We start from the raw sequence: 23204 nt of genomic DNA on the forward strand, positions 1-23204 counted from the left end.
AGATTAAGCATATTAGCCTTCAGCTTGATGATGCTAAGTAACACGGAGACTCTAAGTCTACATTTACAGTAGAATACATACACAGACTTGTACTACGGAAAGTAGTTCTCTGAAGATATTTATTGAAATGAAGTTCCCTTGCATGTTTCTTGGAAAGCTGGCCACACAGCCATTTGTATTTCTACAAAGCCTTGTCCACAACAAGCTAATCCTCAATAGTGCAAAATTCATTCACATGACTACAGCATTATATGTTCATTTGTTTGACATCGTAACACTTCAAGTTTAAAGAATTGCAAAAATTCTTTACTTCTTGCAAAACACTCTGTACTTTCCTCAGATATAATGGTCTGTGAATGGAATCAACAAATTCCCTTTAGCCTTAGCAGTTCTTCACTACTCTATTAAAAAAATATGAATGAATATTTCTGAATAGCAATGACTACTTCTAAACACTGTAACATTTTAAGCAGGTACACTGAGGACTCTCCAACCTTGGAGGTATTCAAGTCTTGACTGAACACTTCTGAGCAACCTGCTCTAGCTGCCTTGCTTTGAGCAAAAGTGGTGGACTGGACAACCTCCAGACTTCTCTTACAGGGTCACCTAGGCTGTGACTCAGTGAGAAAATAATTCACTTCATAAGCCAATTGATTACTATCTCTTTCTTGTAATTGCCACTGTCACTTCAGTGACACCACAGCATGCACAAAATTCCACTCCAACATAGTAGGAGTGATTTTTCTTTTGTACAGAAACATCGCCCAAGGTCACTCAAATAAACAAAATCATGCACACATTAATGTATTTTTAAGTTACACTTTCCTCCTCTGTGATCTCTGATGGTTCTCTGGTTTTAACTCTGTCTCTGAGACTTTTCTCCAGCTTTCTCTCCTAAAGGACGAACAAGGAAATCTGCACAGCCTTGCAGCCAAAGCAAAGTTGGGCAGATTGATCTGGAATTAAATAGAATACATGAATGCACACATTATTCCCACACATTTTTCTGGATCTAAATAAAAGAGATGAATATAAACTTATTTTACAGAAAAGTCAAGACTTTTGAGGGGCTGAAACTATATGATCTTTAAGGACCCTTCCAACCTAAGTAATTCTACAGAAGTAGTACTTAAAAGGAAAAAGAAAATGATAAGGTCTGTGCTTAAAATGTTAAGCAGATTTGAAAAAAATGTTTGGTTAATAGAAAGAGTAAGAAAACTGGTCCTTTGAGAAAAACAAGACCGCGCACTCGGGTGGCCTCCTGTGAAGACTGACACAGTCATTAAGAGAGATGGCCTTTCCTCTCTTCAGTAGCACAGAAACAGAGTAGATAAATGAGGTATGAAGAAAGCTCTTGCAAATGCTTTTTCAAATCATCTTCCAAAGGATTGCATGCTAACTTTAAATTCAATAAGGTAAATTGCAAAAATTACAGTTTTGCCCTTTCTAAACACATAATTGCATTTCCACCAAGATAAGGCCTGCAGAATTTCTTCTTTTCCAAACCTTTAAAGGTGATGAGAAGTATCTTTTATTTCCTAGGAAATATAAAATGTTTGTTACCTTTCTTTATGCGAGAGAAAAATGCTACAGAGAATTTAAAACAGGTACGATGTTGACTAAAAGATCCTGAACTGATGTCTGCAGAGAATTAAAAAGGGAAGAGCTGTAGGAAAAGAAAAGCCATTGTAATAGAATGTGAAGAGGGAGATCAATTACTATCTTCTTTTAGTCAAAATGCCAAGCAATAAGCCATGATCATTCTGGCACAGAAATCCCATTCAGGACAGATTTATAAAAGAAAAGCAGTACCCTTATCTGGCTGCATGGGAAAACTACAGCTTCCAATAAGCTGGTGTCATATAGTTTAAACCCCATGAGTGTATTTGCTTCTACCCTCAAGAGTTTCACATAGGATGATGCTTGAAAGAAAACCAGAACAGAAAGAAAATGAAGGCTTACATATAACATATCTCACCAGTGGGAGAGGAAAGCAGAAGTGTTTAGAGTAGGAGTGCCTCTTAAGAGCACCAAGGGAAGGCTGACAGACTGAGTCCAAAAACAGTATCAAATGAAGGAGCCTTGCCAGCTATTGTAGCTCTGAAATTTAACATAAGGAAGTCTGCATATCTACCCAGAAAATTCCATCACAGGCAGTTCGTAAGTATAGCTCAGCTCTTCTGAGCTAAAATGGCTTTGAGCAGTCAGCAGTCACACTGCCAAGAGGATCCACTAACCAAAGATTCTGAAACACAGCAATACTCCAGTCACCCTCACAAAACTTTGTATTTATGCCAAAGCTTACTACTTTTAGCAACAGAGAATGCAGTCAAGATTCAAATGTCTCCCTTTCAAGCAGAATTATTCCTTAAGCTTATCCATTTGTTGCAGAACAGGAGCAGCCTCTTTCAGAAGCTTCCACCTGGACCAGCCACACTAATTTAGAAGACATATACTTTACTGACTAAAACACATGTAAAACAAGTTTTGTCCATGTCAAAAGGAGAACTACCAGCTTAGTGTCGCTCTAATCACTACTTCCAAAGCCTAGAATCTGAGCAGTAGCATTACAGTATAAATAAAAGGTTAGTGTAGGACTCATGGTTAGGATTCTAACTCCTGGTCATGTACCTGGCAAATCACTTTACTGCTCTGTGCTTCAGTATTTCCATCTACAAAATGTGAATAATACTACTGATTTCCTTTGAAAAAAAGAAATTGAGCGCTATTAAGGGAAAGTAATATATAGGAGAAGGGCACTGCTGTTCTAACAGCTGATTTTTACACAAAAACCTTTATTGAATCTATTATTTGATCAGGATTAATGAGATCATTCCTTTTTTTTTCCATATTACTGAGTAATATCTATCTTTCCAACACTGTAATACAAAAGATCATTGGACTGGGGAAGTTTTGATTGCTAGTTTTATCTGTCTTGCAAGTAGAACAATTACTTTTAAAAAGCAGGGGAAAAAAAGCAGGAAAAAGAAAGATCTCTCTTTCAACACCTGAGCACAAAGATAAACTCATCATATTTCGGAAATCAACAGAGTCTAATATTTTTCGTAGGATGGTCTGAGTTTGTAGACCTTAGCCTGTTAATCAGGAAAAGACTAACTTGTTATTGTAAGACCAGTCAGAGAAATGAAACAGTATCCAAAGGCATCTGCATGTTGTCTTCTGGTGCAGGTCTTACTAAGAACATTCTGTCAAGTGCTCGCTGCAAAGTATGTCCATCTGAGGAACGCAAAAAATGTCCAATTGCAAACATACATCATGCCCCTCTTAGAGGATTTATTTCTCTCAGGAGTTCCCAAAACTTCCTGAAAGAGCTTCCATGGAAAATTCATCTTCGAAAGACTGAGAGAGCATTCACATGGAGAGATTCTGGCAAAATTTGTCTCTGAGTAGACAGACAGTCAGTCTGAAGAGCATTCGTTCACTTGTGGTATCAGATTAAGGTGAAAAACAGGTCAACTTGGAAGGCTGACAAACACCAAACACAAAAAAGCAATAACAGCCTTTTCCACCTCCTGATCTTGAGGAAAATCAAAAGAGTAGTTTTTTTGCAATAAAAAATTAAAGTTATTTCACTCTATTTTATTTTTGCCTATAAGATAGTGTATGTAAGGAATAATCTTGGCAAAGTCTTTAAAGCAATGAGAAGATTTAGTATTTTTCTGCTCAGCACTGAAGTTTTTACTCTTGAAGACTTCCACCAAAGAGGTTTTGAAACTCAGACCCTCAAGCAAAACAACTCTCCCTTTGGTTTAATATAAGATCAGAGACGATGTCTTGAATTAGCAACTGGAATGTTTCTTCCAAAGAAGTCTCTCTCCCCTACTATGAGTTCCAAAGAACAGAAGATCACTATGCTACATGAAAAATACCGTGAAAAACACAAGACCCATTATAACAAATTAAGAACATATAAAGGCAAGTACTTTCTGTGATAGTGTAGTGTAACAGCTATTAGCATTACTAGTGCATTTGTGATTGATAAGCTATATGTATTTGTCAGGTAAGAGAAGACATACAGACAAGTGAATTTCATTAATTAAAAGCACCCAATTGTGAAGAATCTGAAATGCTTACTGAATCCATCTGAGACACGAACCAGGCAGAATGTTACTTATACAATACCAGATCACAGATTGAGGAATACACACAAGGCGAGGCAGGCACAGTAGGAAGGACATGCCCTTAATTGATCAGGACATTGAAAGCACCCAAGCAGAGATTACATTGCATTTAAACTAATAAAAACAGATCATTGTTTGTTTCTGCTTCAGTGCTTTCTCTCCAGTCTTCATTGTCAGTGCCTGACATATGTTCTACTGTAAAATAGATGTGGGTAAAGGTATTTCAAAAAATAAAGCTTGGTCCTCCAGACGCTGCCTACCAGAACTCTCAACTGAAACAAAATGCAGCCCTATAACTATTTATATATAGATTTCCCTAAATTTATTTCATTTTTAGAGATATGAGGTCATATGAACGACCAGAATAAAACATTCTTATTTTGAAGAAATACCCAGTGCAGTATTTGTCAAAGGCCACTCGTAAGTTCATTACTTTAATAAATACCTTTTTTATGTGTGTTTAATTTTACCAGTGGATTAACTCAGGGTAGAAACCATATCTTCAGCTCACTAATGTAGAGAGACCTGACATCGTGCACAAGTGACAAAAGTGACATGCCAACACTTAGAAGCAATTTTCTGTGTGTTTTTATTTAAACACAATATTCTCACCTCAATTTCATCCCATTTCAGGTCCACAACTTTCTGTCCCGCCCTTGGCTGCCACGTAGGTAGCGTCACTGTTGCTCGTGAGTGAGGCAGAATGACGTCGGGCTCCAGCGTGGAGGTGACAGGCCTGCTTTGTTGTGGAGAAGATGCCTCTGACTGCTCGGGGTGTGGAGGGCTGAGCTGTGAGCGCTCGCAGTTCGCTCCTTCATAGCCATCACTGCAGGCACAGAGGTAGCCATCCCCACTGGTGCTGCAGTTACCATGGTGACAGGGGTTGCTGGCACAAGGGTCTGAAATGAACTGAGGAAAAAAACATCATATAGGTCAATTACTGCATATAAAAGATTTATTCATGAGCTTTAGAAATACCGTAAAACAAGATTCTTTTCCCCTTCTGTATTTACCTTCCAAACATATTTAAGAACCAAGCTCACCTTTGATACAACTTCAATGAAGCAAATTCAAAGGATTAAAGAAGAATATTGACTAATCTATATTCATCACTGCTCTGACAATATTCCATGCAAAACTCGCTGTGAACACACCCAAGCAATGTGACAAACATGAAGTAGGAGCATGGCTACCAGTCACAATCTGCAATTTTCAGAACAATCTTTGGAGTAATGTGACCAGGGAAAACACCAAAACCTAGAAATGTGAGGCAGTAACAGCAGTGGGAATGGGACATGGAGCTCACACAGGTCACCGTGTCAGGAAGTTGCTGTGCATTGTCAGAGCTAAGCACATCGTGTAATCCTATTTGTGGACATAAATTCAATTTTAAAACAGCTGGGCCTTTTGCCTGCACTTCATTTAGTGGGCAGCAGTTTCAGTATCTTACTCATTCTTGTGCTGAAAACTTCCTAGCAGGAATTACTGGGGTAGGGATAGGGGGGAGAGAGCTTCTTTTTGTCGTGGTTTTATGGCATGTTTTTTTAAGGCAGCATTTGTGATAGATTAGAGCAAGTCAGAGCTCAGCAATGTGAGAAAAATCCTGCTCTATGCTCACCTGCTTTCTTCTGATTCCTGCCTTAGATTTATCCACAGATAACTTGTACTCCATTTCTTAGGTCATCATTGACTTGAAGGCTATATGCCTCTTCACTCCTCCATGCTGGTGTTTGTCTACACAACTTCCTTACAGAGTACATTTACAGACCACTCCCAGGTTCCACCTGATGAGCCTCCTGGGGCAGGACAGACCCTCCATTTGTGGTCATCCTCACAGTGGACGCCTCAACGTTAAACACTGCTTTTTGCCAACACATCAAAGTTTTTGTTTGTTCTGGAAATTGATTCCTGATATCACCTAAGACATTTCTGCCTTAGTCAGAGCAACATCACACTGCTGACTCACTGTCATCACTTGAGCAACTAATACAGCCAGGCAGCTCCCTTAATTTGTCCTCACACTGATCATCAATCCACCACTGCAAACTGACATCATTTGTCTCCACAGGCAAATTTCAACCAAGTGTCCCAGCCCCCAAAGTTAGCCAGTTTTTTCCTGCAGAATATCCCACTCCTTCCCTGAATAAGCATTGCTGCTTCTTATTCTATTGCTCTCTACAGCACCACAGTTAGAGATAGTTATAACAAATGTTTAATAATAAATAAGAATTACATAAGCTGTATATATCTTTAATGCTATAATTGCCATCCCTCTAGAAATAACTAGGAGTAACTTCACTATTAGTAAAACACATCAGGCACTTAAAGTCCATAATTTCAGAATCTTTGGGGACAAAGTAATTATTGGATCTACACTTGGAATTTTCCCTTCCTATCTGTTCAAAGCCCTGGTACCAGGGGCACCAAATCCTAGTATTAACTCTTCTTTTACTAACAGTGTCCTTTTGTTGACCTTGGCTGGAACCTTTCCTCTTAATGGAATTTTTGTGTACTCCAGCCTCTGTAATAGCTTTTGGACAGCAGAGGAAGCACTATTATGAATGTCAACTTCAGAAACAGTTAATTATGAATGTTAGGTTTTTTGCTGACTGATACAGAAAAATTAGAGGCCACACAAGAGAATCTGAACATATTTAATATATCTAAATACTGCCTAAAATATACAGCATGCTCACTTATCTTGACGTTCAGTTGTAGCTATGGATTGTTATTTAATTTGCATGGGTACACACCTCATACATACTAGGTGATACATTAGACATCAGGCACAAGCTCTGACTCTTCACTTTTAAAAAACAAGTGTATATTGAATTTATATATACCTCACATATCAAGAATCAAAGTATGGATTTTTATGACTAGGCAGGTTTATCTCCCTAAAATCTCTTTCTCCTTCAAATCAACAGAATAAATAAGTTCCTAGAGAACACCTCAATCAGCAAAACCATAGCTATATAAGCTATGTAAGAGAAAAGAAGAAGGAAAGGGGAAAAGGATTTCAGGAAGGAAAAAAAAAAACAAACAGTTCTGTTCTACAGTTTGTCAGCTATATTTTAATCTTGCTCTCACTTCCAAGCAGCAGAAGTTTTCACAGCACTTTCCCTTTAAGACTGCTGAAGAAAAAAAAAATAAAATGGTTTTATGGTGAAGAAAGCCCAGACCAAATCCAGTTTGCAGCAGTTCTTCTCATTCCAGAGGCTCAAACTAGATCTGAGTCTGAAAGACACGCAGCTCTCCTACTATTGCATAAGCTCTTCACTCATTCTTTCACAACCTATCCAAACTCACATCCATTCCATTCTGAGGAAATTTAATTGTTCTTGTCACACTTGATGTGTTAACACAAAAGGAAATGAGGTTTCACAAAGGGCACTTCTTTTTCCTCTCAGGTCAATACGTCCATTCATTTTATGATCAAAATAATCAAAAGTGCACTGTGATGGACACGTAGATGCAGCTGTAAACTGGCTTAAGCTTGTCCAAGCACTGAATGGAAATGGTTGTGCTCAAGATAAGCAGTGGTTTTTGCAATGTGCCACGCACTGTGTGCCTCTGGAGCTGTCACTGATGGCCCACATACATCAGTGAAAACATTTAAGTCTGTTTGGTTTACATGAAGAATTAAAATAGATGAGTGTAGATGGAGAACTTTACTATGTGCTCTCTCAGAACCGAGCTTTATGAAGTACTTCACGAGATTTAAAAATATGATCCACTTTTCTTAGTTACCATTAATTCTACAGCGCTTCTGTTTTCTTTCACAAAGCTTATCAAAACAAAGGCAGAGCAGAGAGGAGCTAACCCCTCCCATGCCCTACTGCCACCACTCTTTCAATACAGCCCAGGACACAGTTGGTCCTCAGGGGTGCACACTGCTGGCTCATGTCCACTGCTACACAGAGAAAAGGAGGATGCAAGTAACAGAAATTTTACCATTGTCTATTTGTACAAGAATGACACATAACATCTACCAATTTTTTTAATTTTTTTATCCTTTTTAAGATGTAGAATTTTAATATCTTTATCAAGAAAGTATATTTAGTATGTAGGTCTCTTGATTTCATCCCCGTTTCTCCATTTAATAGTCTGCCTGTTTTCGTAACACTCTCACTGACTAAATAGGTATAGTTAGCAGTTGCAGTGCCTAGCTGACAAAGCTGAGTTATAATGTAACATCTATTGTACATAATTACTATTTCATATGCCTAAACAGATGTAATTTGTTGAGTATTTTTCCAACCAAAGTCCTAAAACAGATGCATACCAAGGTGACCTTGATACTGCAGTTCATTTTCCAAAGGCAGATCGAATATAAACACAGGTATGATAGAAACGGTAGGCTTGCATAAGAATCACACTCACAAACACAGACTGTTCACCAGTCAGCCCAATTGTTTCCTAAGGATTTTGTTTCAGATAAAACACTGTGAGATGTATATCTGCAAGATCTTTTCACCAGTACTAAATGACAATTTGTATCAAATGCCAGTTTGTCATATAATGCTCATTTGGTGTCTCTTCAGTGTTAGCCCCTCTTGTTCTGCCTGGAAAGCCAGAGAGCTTAAAGAAATAAAAAGCTAAATCTAAAAAGAAGGCCAAAATGAGCTGCTGAACGCTATGCAAAGCCTTTCTTCCATCTGCAACTCTCCTCTTAGTTGTGTTAGCACAGAACTAATTTTGGGCTCTTTTTATTGTGACTTCTTGCCATAACAGACAGTATACCATCTTCCAGCTTGGCTTCAGTAAAATACAGAAAGAACAAAGTCCAGATCTTAATTAGGGATTCAGCTAATTGTTCAAATCTGTTCTACACACTGACTGCTAATCTGTTAACAAAGCCAAGCTGCCACAGCAGTGTCACAGGCTGCCATTTCACATTCACCAGTAGCACCCAGTGCCTTCAAAACAATGGTCAGATATCAAAAGTCAGCAGAGTCCAAAAGCCTCCGGCTTTGGCTCTCTGAGATGGTTTTTCCAGTTACATGATGGCAGCTGCAATTTTCAAATAAGTAAACTGAATTTAGCTGGTTGGGATTTAGACTAAATGCATCAGTTTGCAAGTATTCAGGTAAAAAACATTCTAGGAGAGATTTATATCAGTAGAATAAAGTGGCACCTCTGTTGTTAAAGAAATACCCTAAATTGGAAGCAGGAAACCAGGCAGAGATCATGGAAAGAACCACCTTGTATCACCTCCAACCTGCATCACCAGCACTGAAAAAGGCTCAGATGCCCCAAGTTCAAACTATGCACTGCCCATTAAAAATTATCAACTTTTGAATACAATGGAAAGAAAATAATTAAAATCTAAATTAAGATTTTATCTGTTTGTTTCAGATATGGTTAAAAAAATTTTTTTGAAAGTTCTTTTTATGCACATTTGAAACATAAAATGTTGGCATACTTATCCAGTTATGAAAAGGAAATGGAAACATAGCAATGAAAATAAAGATTATCTAGAAATGTAATCTCTTCAAAAGAATGGCTTAGTTATCTTCGCACTGTTATTCAAATGTAGACTGATTCAGACCTTCAATCCATTGAAGTTTTAAACTCCATTCTATCACACATTCAACATTTATGTAAATGAGGAAACCAAAGACAGGAAAATAAGAAAATTGAGATGACAAAAATAAAAAATAAAAATCAGCTGCTCCAAAGAGAAGACTGTCCACAGAAACAGCGCTGAAATAAGTGTACTAAGCAAATAAATGTTTTGTATTTTATTTTAAGGAAATATTTTCTGTGATTGAATGGGACTCAGATAGGGATTTTGGTTCAGTTTCTGGTTCTCAGAAACATCCAGTGCAACCTGAGCACAGTCAGACCCTTTTTCCTTTTCTCTGCCTTAGTAAATAGTTTTATAGTTCTATCTAAAAAAAGCTCTGTCTCTTTTCTAACTGTAAAATGGAGACAATATTTCTTTCCTCTCATCACCTGTGTTATCTGGATAGAACAACTTTTTTCAGAATGTGAAGCACAGAACCAACTGTAGATGGGAACTCTCAAGCAGGAATGAATGCAAGTAAATAAGAGAATGCAATAAATCTCAACGCAGCAAGGCTAAGCCAGTAACCTTTGGGCTTCATGTTAGTTTCTTTGTTATTCTTCCTCTTCTGTTTGTTTGTTTCTTCCGTGGCTATTCAGGTTTCTTCTGAACACTTCTGTGCTCAGACAAACAGCAGTGTTAAGAGAAATACCCAGCTATGAGTCTCCAAGGTTAGCAAACATTTCTAACTTACCTGTTCTTTTCTAATTAATCCTAAAAAACACAGCAAAATCATATTGGTATTGCATGGATTGATACTACAATCATCAAAAAAAAAAGTCCAGAAAAACAACTAAGTTGAACAGCAGTTTAATTTTCCAACTGCAACCAAACAGAAGTAAACTAATAAATAATAATAAATAAATACAGTAATAAAATTAAAAGAATCACTGATGCACTGGAATTATGAGAATTAAAATGAATGAAACTGTCAAAAAAAAAAAAAGTGTCTACAAAAGGTTATTTCTAACTAGAAAATGGCTATTGGCTATGAACTGTATGAACTGCACCTATGTGAGCCCTGGGTATCCTCCCTTTCAGAGAATTGGGAGGCCACAAAGATATAGAAAGTGATGCCCTAGAACAACAATCAGGGCTTTATTCCACATCCCTGCACACAATGCGAGCAAGAAAAACACTAATACACTGCATAAAACATAGAGATAGCAACTACATTAGAAACAACAATCTGCAACACAGAGTGCAAACAAGTCAAGCTCTAGAAGGCTCATGTAAAGAAATGTACCCCACTGAAATGACAACATAGGTCACATCCTTTAAGAAGTAAACATTTACTGTTTACCTTTAGTGGTTCCACTCAATGCCCCAACCCATCAGGAAAGGCATCAGTAAGTGCAATAAAGAAGAGAAACCCTTATCAGATAATTGGGAACATGATTCTTTGAACCACTGTTTACTGCGAGCATTCTGTATTGCTTCCAAGCTGCCATTCTCATTCTATGAGTTTTGAATATCCAGAGTAATGAAACTGCCAGAGAATGTAATAAATGGGTAGAAAACATTTTCTATACTTCAGTGAAGCATCAAGGATGCCTACAGAAATTGCCTGTTTAATTGACACCAAAAGCATGGCTGCCTAAATCTATTTGAAAAACCAGCAAATATAGCAAGGCAAATTTTAAACAGCACAATAGATTTTAAAAACAGAGAACCAGCAAATGCGTAAGTTACCCTTGTGTGGTAAGTTAGTATACAACAGCTGCTTTGCTTTACCTGTCCTCAGGCACATTCTTACCTTGAGGCATATTTAAATAACTACAAAATAAATCGAGATCGCTTTCCCTCTGCCTCAACAAAAGGAAAATATCTACTTCCCACTAAGCACAGAGTGCTGCCAGATGTGAGTATGCACATAAATAGTTATTGCAAAGCGTCCTGTAGCTCTTCCTCAGCTCTTCTCAGCAGATTATTTTTAATAGTGTTTATATATGTATGTATGTGTATATATCTATATTCCTCTATCCTGCTGGGAAGGGCCATTCAAATTGTTTCCTATTTCTGTTGCTACAATAGATTGAATATTACATTTCCAGCAGACAAGCTAAACCAAGTTAGAGTTTTTCATCAATTTCCACACTTAGCAGAGACGTTTTCTAAAGACAAAATGAAGTCAAAATACCCACTTTGAATATAAGATAGGTCAACTATCTATCAGAAATTATATAAACACATATAGATCCATGGAGATTAGCAGTGAGGTTTTTTGCCTCAGCATCATCTCATTTTACCCTCAGCAGGGGTCGGCAACCTACAGGATAATTGTTAAATAGGATGTCAGTGGCTCTCACATTACTGGTGGTAAAACTGATGGGTAGTTCTGAACACAATGCATTAAATCACATTAGTCTGTTTATGCTACTATTTCATTATGAAAACATCACACAGTGAAAGAATTACCAACAGTGTCTTCATTCATAATACTGTTTTCCCTTCTTAGAAGTATTTTTTCTTGAACAACAGTGGGGTACACAAAATATGATGGGGAATTATGATAAGCAATGATCTGAAAATTCATTACATTTTTACTTCTCAAATGAATCTTCCTGTTAGTTTCAAATACGTTATTCACTTCTGAGTAACTGAAATTAATTATATGCCATTCCTAAAATATGAACCCCTGATATTATTGGAGAATTTATTAATTGATCTTGAAAAATGACATGTACTATTTTATTTTAAAAAATAATACACCAATCTATATGCAAAGATTTCAGAAGTTTTTTTGAAAACAAAAGTTTCACCAATTCAAATTAACTTAACTCTGAGGTTAAACATATGGGTCATTGCTTAATTTGAGGATAATATTACTTCAGTATCTTAAGGTTCTGCAATGAATACTCACATTTATGATGAGATTGGGGCTATCTTAGGAGAAATAAGCTGCCAATATTTTTATGAAAGAAAAATTCCCAGTTCTACTGGGGTTTTCAGAAATGACTGTGGAAATTATTCATCTGCTCTACTGAAAGTAAAAAGAAATTGAAATACTAAATAGTTTTCTGTTTTAAAAACAAGAGCATACTACAACCTCTATTCAGGTACACAATGTTTTACAGAACCTACTGTTTGTCTCTCCTTAAAAGCTTTGACCCCAGTGAAAAGTTCAAGCCAGATTTGGTTTACAATAGTAGACGGTGATAGGACAAGAGGGAATGGTTTTATACTAAAGGAGGGGAGGCTTACTTTAGAGGTCAGGAGAAAGTTTTTTCACAGAGTGGTGAGGTACTGGCACAGGTTGCACAGAGAGCTGTGGGTGCCCCATCCCTGGAGGCATTCAAGGCCAGGTTGGATGGAGCCTTGGGCAGCCTGAGCTGCTGCCTGGATCTAGAGGTCAGCAATCCCACCTGCAACAAGGGGGTGGGAACTAGTTCATCTCAGAGGAGCCTTCCAACCCAAGCCATTCTTTGACCTCAAAAATAATGGAACTTCATTTACAGGCATTGTATAAACTAGTAACCAGATGGAAAATCAGGTCTTTTTAAGTGCCCTAAGTACTGAAAAGATCACAGCATATGCTCACACTTAAATATACAGCAAGAGAGCTACAAGACAAAGCGCCCTTACAAAGTACAACAGTTACAATTGTGGTGCTCTCTTTTTTCTGTGGCATCAACTTCAGCCAATCTCAATACACAAATTCATATTAAGGAATAGTTTATTAGTTCAATATTAATGGCATTTCTTGATTTAGATGCCTGAGGCTTCAGACATTTACAGATGAGTTAAAGCAAAAATAGGCACACAGTTCTCACAAGAGCAGCACACAGAATCCTGAAAAACCTCAGTGGATGTGACAATGGGCTACTCTGCCAGTTTTTACCCACAAGAGGCCACAGAAAGAGGGAAAGATGATAAGTACACAGAGTAACTAAAGAGGTGTAACATGATCAGCAGTTCATTGTTGCCATACTTTCCAAAACAAGCACGAACAAACAAAATCTGGGGAGAGTGAAAAGTAATAATAATTTGAAGCTGCAATACATCAAAAAAGATATTTTACCACCTGAGACGTTTGGCAATAGAAAATGTTTATATGCCTAGAGCATCTTAAATAACAGCATTATAACCAGCATTACTACTCTCAGTTAGGTAATGCTGGCAGAAATGTAAGTCACAGTTATGTGGTCTCCTGGATTTTTATTTCTCAAACTTAAACATTCTGCCAGACCACAAGGAGATTAATTCTCTTTTTAACGTTTTAAAATAGGGTCAGAGACAATGTAGAAAAATCAGTGTCTAAATCTCATAACCAAAGCACCAGCCAGCACATAAAGAACCATGTCCAGAGTTTCAAGCCAATGTTCAGTTCCTGATTCCTGAAAAATTTATCATTTTACCGCAGCAGCAATAGGATTCAATATTTGAATGACTGTGGGAGCAGAGGTAAGAATCTTAAAATTTCTCCACCCCTCTTTACTTGCTCACCATCACTCAGTCACACTGGCATCCATCCCCATCTTCACTCATTCTTGGCCCTGTGATTCCTGCTCTGTGAAAGCAGTTTGAACTACAACATTTTATCTCACATTCTGTGACAGGTTGAGTGAACTCAGTTGCTTCCTGGCAGCTAACACACAGTAACTTGTTAAGAGATGACAGCAGCAGCATATGCCTGCACCTTCAGAATAAGACAATCTTCAGATGCATAAAATAGGTCTCTCTATAGATCGACTAGGAGCAGTGCTTCCTTTAACCCCTGAAACAGCTCTTTTGCCCAAACTATTTCCTTTTGTCACCGTTGAAGCCAGTAGAGCATCCTTTCGGGGTTATTTTTAAAAATCAAATTATCTTGTGATCCTAAAGCCCTTCTAAAACACTTATTAGAAATAAACTCAATGGTGACTTACATAACACACAGTTACTGTTGTTAAGGGCTTTATCTTTCTAGTTAATGCTAATACAAGCTTTCTAAGGAGAAGTTTTGATTATTTTCCTGTAACTTCATCCTTTAGATCAGTCTCATGTCTCTATTTTATAAATACAGACTTTCTATTTCTTTAGCATGGAGGACTCCAGTTTGAATTTTCTTATCACTGAGGCTGAAACTACCTCAAAAATCTCCCACATAGGGAACTGAAATTTTGCATGTAGCCCACCCCTCTAGAACAGCAGATCCAATCTCAGTTCTCCTGCAGTTACAGGGATCCTGTCATTACAAAGAGCAGAATTATCCCTCTGTGTGCTTACTAATTTTTTACTCTATCGCATCAGAGATAACAAGCAGAAAGTTGTTTGTCATAAGATCTTCCAATGGGTGTCTCCAGGATGCCGTTTATACTCACTGTTCAGCATGATGAAAGATGTGTGTAGAAAAGGTAGGATAAATTTCAGTAAAGTATTGCCCAGCAACCAACCTCATCATCTATCATTTTAAATCTGCCCTGGAAGATTGTAGCTGTTACCAAACACATTACAATATTAATGAATGCTGGAAAGGATTTGTGCCCCCTCTGGATAAAGGGCCACAAATGAAAGGGCTCTTCCCCGTTAGAATATTAAGTACTACAGTCGCATCTTCTTTTGCGTAAGAGGGTAAGGATTTAAAGATCTTATCATGCTCGTGCTAGGAAGCTTGATATTTACTACAAAGACAACAGCATCAGAATTCGATTTCCTGCAGATAGCTTGAACAGTCTTTTATTAATTAGAGTCCTGCATGCATGCCTGCATTTTTAATAAGGTTTTCAGTGGGTTTTGTTTTATTCTTGTAGGTTTTGCCAGATTTCATTAATTCTTGTAGCAAAATGTTCAGCTTTGGTGGCAAACCGAGCACAGTCTACTAAAGCAATTTGTGATAATGGACAGCAAGATAGATACAACAGTAGTTGATGTTATTTCAGACATAAGGAGAAACTTTTGTGGAAATTCAGATTATCAGGCACCAGGGGTTGAAGCCTTTGCCTCCTTAGACAATAGCTACAGAGATTAAAGTGTATGTTCCCTGCTGCCATGAAAGAATTACAATTCGTCTTTGCAGTTATCAGCCAACCTATTGCCTCCCAGACACATGCACTGAAGCACAAGCAGACTGTCACTCCCATGGCTCAGCTCTGATGCATTAGTGCCAGTATTAAACAATGTTGCATTACCAGTTGTAACTGTATTGAAAAGCAGTGATTTAGGAAACAAGCGAACAGGTAGCAAAACATGGAGTCTACTAATAGCAAACTAATACAGGACATTTTGCACCACAGGGCATCTTCAGGGGCCACCAAACTCAACAAAATTCCTTTCATAAATGTGTGAATTTGCATCACAGCATGAGATGGAATCTTTTGACAAACGCTAAATATTTTTGAACAAGACTGAAAACTAAGGTATACGTCTTGCAACAGTATTGAGCCCATAAACCTATACTAAAACCAAATGCATTTAAGAAAAAAAAAAGAAACAAAAAAGAAACGTAGCGATTTTAAACATCTCTTATGGGTATGCCTGGAAGAAGTTTCAGACAATGGACAAAAAAAAAGGTTCATTAAATCCCTGCTGTGCCATATCCTACATATCTTATTGTGTCAGGTTACATGATATTTTAGGATACTACACAACAGCTATTCCTACTGAGGACAGAAAGTACATTGTGGTAGGAAAAGAATTCTTACTGCTGTATCTGCAAAATGGCAGACAACAGCATAACCTCATTATGGCTGCTGGTTGTCATTCTTCACTTGCCCCTGTTTTGGAAATATTAGTTGCTTCAAAAATATACACACACCCCCCCCCAAAAAAAAAAAAAAAAAAAAAAAAAAAGCCCCTAAAAGTCATGAAAGTTATTTATTTATTTCTTCCTTATGCCCAGGAGCAGTTTTGGCTTTGCAGTTTTCTTTCAAGATTCCACTGAAAGTCATAAAATATGAAAATCATGATGTGATTAACTGATAATCCCAGCAAAGATCTTCTCTTGTTTTTAATATACTTGCAGAAAATCTTTATGAATTAAAGGCATTTACAATATTATTTTTGTTCTGAGATACGAGATTTTTAAAACTACCATATTGATTAAAAGTTCTTTCATCTGGTAATTTCTTATTTCTCTAAAGATGTTTCAGAGGGTGGAAGTGGGACAGCTCTGAAGTAGGAAAGAAATAATGATTCCAGGAGAAGAACGAGAGAGTAGTTGATCAGGAGGTATATTTTTGACAACAGGGGAGAAAGAAGTATTAGATTAATCAAAACATCTAGTCACAGAATCAGCCTGATTTTCTAACATTACAGATGAGTCATGGGTTCAGGGCTCTTTTTTGCAACAAAACAGACTTAAAGATGAAAAAAAAAGGATAAACGTGGCCACTGCTAGAGCTTTTAGTGCAAAGAAATAGATTTGCATTGCAAAGACAGAAGAATTTATTTTTTTTTTGTACACAAATATAGATATTTTATGTATATTTTTATTTTTATGCTAATATTCTTAGTACTAAATAATTCAGTCGTTATTGTGTGATTTTACCTAGGAGTATGAAAACACCAAAAAAATGAGTCTGCACTAAATAATGTTTTCTGTATCATTAACCTGAAATCTCCACCTTAGGTCGTGTCCTTGAAGCCGTCAGCTGCAAGATACTCATAGAATATGAATTGCTAACATCAACAACAAAAAGCTGGACAGAAATTACATAAAAAAATATTACTTTCTGAAACATTAGACTGAAGAAATAAAGATGGACACTTCACTAATGCAGAGGAAAATGTTCTATTGTAAACCAGCTGAAGCCAAAAATGCTACTTATGCATGTAAAGCATATATATTATTGCTTCTACTTACAAGGTTAACATGCAGGAGAAATACAAAAATCCATCTATTGCCAGACACAGAGCAGAATGAATTTTCAGAACTACTGAGATCTCTTGTTTACAGCAGAAAAGCACTTACAGTTATTGAGTCCCTCATCTCTCAGCTTCCAAAAGGCTTTCTTGGGAAACTCTCCACTCCACTAGCTCACCTTGTTCAATTATCTATATAGTCTCTACAGAAGCTGAAATATGTGACAGTTGCAGAGCCATCATGGAACACCTACTGCAATGAAAGAAGACTTGAAGAAGACTACAAAGTTTTAGACCCTGCTATTTTTTTCTTTTATTTTTGTTATCCAATGGATACTTGAATCATTGTTTGCCTCCAATATTCAAGTCAATTAACACTCAGGTAATAACAGTTCACTGACAAACAGCAGCAAGTGAGCAAAATACCTTTTTATTTTGTTGCACAGACTACACGAGGTGTATTGAGTTATAGACAGCCCTGAAGCCCTCTTTGTCTGTTTAGGCTTGTAAAACCTATGCTCCTCTACAAAATATAATACATAATTATATCCAAAGCTGTAATTTGTCCAACAGCATCACTTCACCTAACTATTTTGGTTTCAAGAACAGCCTAGCAGGAATGAACTAGTGCCCAAGACAGTTTTACAGGAATTTAAGAGTCAGGGTAAATGTTAGCTCAGCTCTGGCCAGCCATGCCAGCCCTGACAAGATCCAAGTAAAGAGAAGCCTGCAAGACAGAAAAAAAGTTCTGGGATCTTTGTCTTTTTAGGTTTGTAGATCAGATTTGGATTTAGAAGAAGTGAGAGACTGAAAGGTAAGAAAAATAGCAGGTGGCTCTTACGCAAGCTTTGTCATACAGCTTTGCCAGCATATTGCCAGGTTGATTGTCACACTGCTGTTATTTTTCTATTAGCCTTTAATAGAACAGACTGCATATTTTATAAAGACATTCAGGAATAATTTCTTGCATATAAAAATGCCAAGTAAGGAAGAAATAATTAGTAATTTCATTTTAATTTATGATCTAAAAGAGGATTTGAATCTTGATAAGACACAGAATATTGCCCCTGAAAACCTTAAAAGGAGAAAAAAAAAACCAAAACCCACATTTCAGACTGCCTGATTTATGACTTCCTCACACTGAGATTTGTTTAACAATAACATGTACTGAACTATTTACATACTCCCTCATTGCATAGAAAAAATACCACAACACAAACCAATTATTTTAGTCATCTAGGGAAGCTGGTGAGTATTATTTATGTCAGAAACACAGCTAAAGAAATTCTGGGTATCTCAACTGCACAACTACACCCCGAAGCCTTCTCACTCCTAAACCAGTTGCTTTTACAGCAAGTAGTGCTGCAGGTGTCTGCAAAATGCCTTTCTGTGGCATCTACCAGGATGGAAAAGAAAGGCATGCTCCACTACAGATGTCTAGAGGCTGGAAACAAGCAGACTGCAGCACAGCAGTGACCCATCCCAAATTTATTTAGGATTCCTTACTCCATTCCACACAGACAAAAGTCAGAAAAATAAAAGCAAAGCAATGCAGTTTTTGACAAGCCATCTGCTAAAACAATTCCTCTTTCTTTTAAAATAACTTTCCATATGTTGGTAACCACTTATATTTTCTTGTCACATAATACAATTACTGTGAAAATAAAGACACATGCTGGAGTGCAGAGATTAGAATATATTCACAATTTAAGATATACCCAACAACTACTGTTCTTGTCCTTTTACTTTAATACAGGAAATTCTGCCTGCTGATTTATTACTGTTCTTCATCACCAATTCTTATTAGATTAGAAACTGCAACGACCATGCAGAACCGGGGTTAGGTTTATTCCCCTTCCATTTTATTTTTCTTTTTAGTCCACCATATTGCTAAATCTGTTCCATCTAATTAGCCTGTACTGCTTATTTTAGAAATGTTTCCAAAACAGAATTACCTTTTTTGATTCCATTCCAGTAGACACATTCTACATCCTCATCAGTCTTCCTACAGACGAGCTACGTTACTACACATCGACAAAACCAGAACACTGAACACTTTTTTACCCTAATGTTGTAAGTCCCCATTCTGCTTGTTATTAAGACTTCAACCTTCTCTTCACATGTTTTTCTTTATCATATTGGTCATCAGATTACGTGGGAGGAAAAATGCAAAAATGCCTGTCACCGCACACTGCATATAAATGAAGCATACAATTTGTTAAGTCAGTGATTACTATTAGGTGTTCCTATAAATCCAGCTTGTCTGGATTTTCGAAATAGATCAGTCTACCTAACAAAACACTTTACTTTTGCTTAAAAATTCCACTCCAATTAGTAACAAGTGCATTCATATTAAAGGAAAAATGAACTTAAGTTTTTTCATTTTTTTCTTATAATCAACATTTGCCACAGACTAAAAGCCAGGCACCTGCATGCATAGCAGTCACAGAAGTGCATTAGGAATGAAGGCATTAAGAGTAAGCAAATCGAAAAAGAAAAAGAACAATTATGGTCATTTTCAAAAAAGAGAAAAAGCAAAATTCAAAGAAGAAATATCCAAAGTATAAACTACACATATAAATAATCTTGGGCAAGATTATTTACTCCTTACTTAGACACAACACAGAAAAATCTTCTCTTTATACATGGCATTCAAAAAAGATCACATCAGCCTAAGATTACTATGAATGGACCAAATTTCTATGACTTAAGTCCCCATTCTATAAATGCTCTCATATGGAAGTTTGTACGACTGGTCTAGAAGTGTGGCTCTATCTTCATATAAGAGGGTCAGGAGTGGTTGAGAGGTGCCTTAAAGATGACTCTGTTTCAAGTGTGACTCCCACTGCACCTGTTCCATTCTTTGTTCCAGCATCTTTCACCCTGTTATTGCATTCAACCTGCCTTCCCACCTTGATCAAATGGGAAAACATCACATTTCACTAAAGTGCTTGTTCAGCTAAACAGGAATTCACTTCATTCGCAATCCTTTGATATCGACAGAATACTTTTGAGTGTGTTTTGGTAATTAGGGAACGTGTCATTCTCAAGCAAAGGCTTCTGTAACTCAAGAACGAGTTCAGAAATGTTTCTTCCAGACAGCTCCAACTGCAGCTCAATGTACAACTGAACACTGAAAATCTCTACTGTATACAATGTTTGTATTGTACATAATGTAAAAAAAATGCAGTTTTCCTTCATCATATCAGTTCTTGAAACATAAACCCTACACTTCTTAACAATCATTTAAAGGAAATGCAGGCTTATTTTTCTCAGCCCTTTCTTAGTGATAAGTCTATTTGTTCCCAAAACGTATTTCATTTTAAAATACATTCAATTTACCTTTTTTTGTTTAAATGACAAAATAAATAAATAACACAGCCCACAAAGTTTTGAGACGCATAGAAGTATAGAATAAATACTTGTATATTTACTTATCTACAGCAAAAATGAAGTGGATCTACACATTTCTCCTCATGCCATGAAGATGCAGCAAGCTTTTGAAGGATGAGGCAGAATAACTAGGCATAATTTCATTATGTACTGTCTTGGAAAAGTCTGAGACTGAAAATTTGAATTCAACTCATGTATTCTACATAAACATCCTGACTAGGAGTGTGATGGTTATTCTGGAGTAAGTCTCCAGCTCTTCACTGTTAAGATTTTATTTTAGATTGGTAATTATAAACTAATCAGGAAGACATTTAAACTAAGTTTATCAAAGTCCAAGTGAGTGCCTTTCCTACTGAGGGTTGGAGACCTTCAGTGTTAGCTTCCTTAAGCAGGATATTTAATTTTCATTGCACTACAGAGTCACACATCCCTTTGTAAGTTACCGTACCTAGTTAAATTACAAATACAAACTAGCTACAGCAGATCAGCTACAGCAGTGAGGAATTTGCTAGAATTTCTTGGTTTACCTACCAGTATTTTAAGTGTCTACATACATGAGCTGTCTTACCCAGGCGTCAATACAAACTGACTACATCTGACACCAAAGCCTCCAACTACACATGTATTTCCATCCAGAAGCCATAACAAACTCATCCATGTCAAAACAGCTGGGGTCATCAGTAAGTGAAAAGGTAAAGCAAGTGGTGTTGTTAGCTAACATTGACTTATGTACAATTGTTGACCTTTTTTAATGTGCAATAAAGAATCGTTTCTCCAGTTTTTAGAAGCATATAAAATCTGTCACTTATTTAATACCTTTTCCACTTTTTTCTAAATAATATATCTAAGATAATAACTGGAATTAAAAGTAAAAATGACTTGAAGGAAAGGTAAACATGTTCACTGTTTCAGAACAAAACAGCAGTGACAGCAACAACCTAAAAACATCAAACTTCAGCCAGAACAGACACACGACGTGCATTTTGCTTCGTAGCCTTATATCATAATATGAATGTCAATGAATGTCATCTATGTACATGCCATCACAGAATATTGAAAAGAAAGCTTTTGTGCCTCACAAAAAATATGTCAAATTAGATTTTATCTGTATTTTCTGTTTGTTTTTTTTTATTATTATTATTTTGCTTATAAAGAATTAATGAGCTGGTCTATAAAAAAAATCTCTCTTGACAAACCTCTCCAACAAAGAAAACAAGCAGAAAATAATACTGACTGACAGTGGAAAGCCTCTGTCACCCCCTCCTTCTAACACACACTCACTTTTACCCTTGCACATTAGTAATCAGCCACCAAGCAGAATGCTATTCCTAGAAAAAGCAGGTAGGTTGGAACCCTGCATCTTTTAATTCTTTGTCATGAAAGAAAAATAAATAAATACTAAGCAAGCCTGAAATTTATCAATATATTGCTTGAATTACTGTGTGTGACAAATCTAGAAACAAGCTCTTGTTTACGTAAATAGAAGGGTAAAAAACACAGACAAAGCACCTTCAAAAGGCTACTCATCTGTCCATGTGAAAATGTGTCAGACAGAAAGGAATAAAGGTAAGCTCCTCTTGGTGCTCTGGTAAAACCAAAAATAGTAATTCAGCTCTGAGAACTTGAGAAGTAAGAATACAGGAACCAGAAAATAGGACTTCCACAGAAGCCGTAAGTCACTGGCATCGGCTGAACAGAACACGTGCAGTTCTCCCACGGAATCTGGTTAGTGGCCACACTCAGAAGTCATTCCAAGTTACAGAAATTGGTTCTGTGTCCAAAGATTCTTCTCTAACAGTTTTTCAAATAGTTATTTCCAGTTAAATTGTGACTGTAAAGATGTGTTATTCTCATTGTATGGGAATTTATATAAACCTAGTAAAGACAGCTTTCACCTTCAAAATCCTCTGCTTGTATTGCTGGGTGAAGCCAAGAGAGTGGGCGTGTAGGGCAAAGAGGGCTGTTAGCCCCAAGACATGCAGCTTCCCAAGACACTCTGCACACAGTCCAAAATATTTTGTGCCCATATCACATGAAACAAGCATTTAACTTTTTTTTTCTACATTCTGACAATAAACTCGTGCTGGAGCAAGCTCTGCTACATCTCCATGTCAAGCCACCCGTTTTTCTTTTGTGACAAACTGGAATAATTCTCACACAGGAATCATTCTTTCTAGGAGTATGGCAAGATCCTCATTCATGGCCTATTTTCTATATGCTGTAACACATATGAATTTCTATAATCTGGAGAAGTATTAGCAAAACGGTGGGTTTGGTTGATACCAGCATTGTAAATTCAGATTATTGTTTGGCAGATT

The 23204-nt window shown here is 36.9% G+C and overlaps 1 protein-coding gene across 1 annotated transcript in view; it reads right to left on the reverse strand.

The window, feature by feature from the left end:
- Positions 1-23204, reverse strand: part of DNER (delta/notch like EGF repeat containing) — a 97075-nt gene that overhangs the window by 54779 nt on the left and 19092 nt on the right. Inside the window, exon 2 of the mRNA XM_015871494.2 lies at positions 4755-5051. Coding sequence (XP_015726980.1) covers positions 4755-5051 — 297 coding nt within the window. The remainder of the gene's footprint in view (positions 1-4754; positions 5052-23204) is intronic.

The sequence above is a fragment of the Coturnix japonica genome, chromosome 9, assembly GCF_001577835.2.
Source record: "Coturnix japonica isolate 7356 chromosome 9, Coturnix japonica 2.1, whole genome shotgun sequence".
In the NCBI taxonomy this organism is placed as follows: domain Eukaryota; kingdom Metazoa; phylum Chordata; class Aves; order Galliformes; family Phasianidae; genus Coturnix; species Coturnix japonica.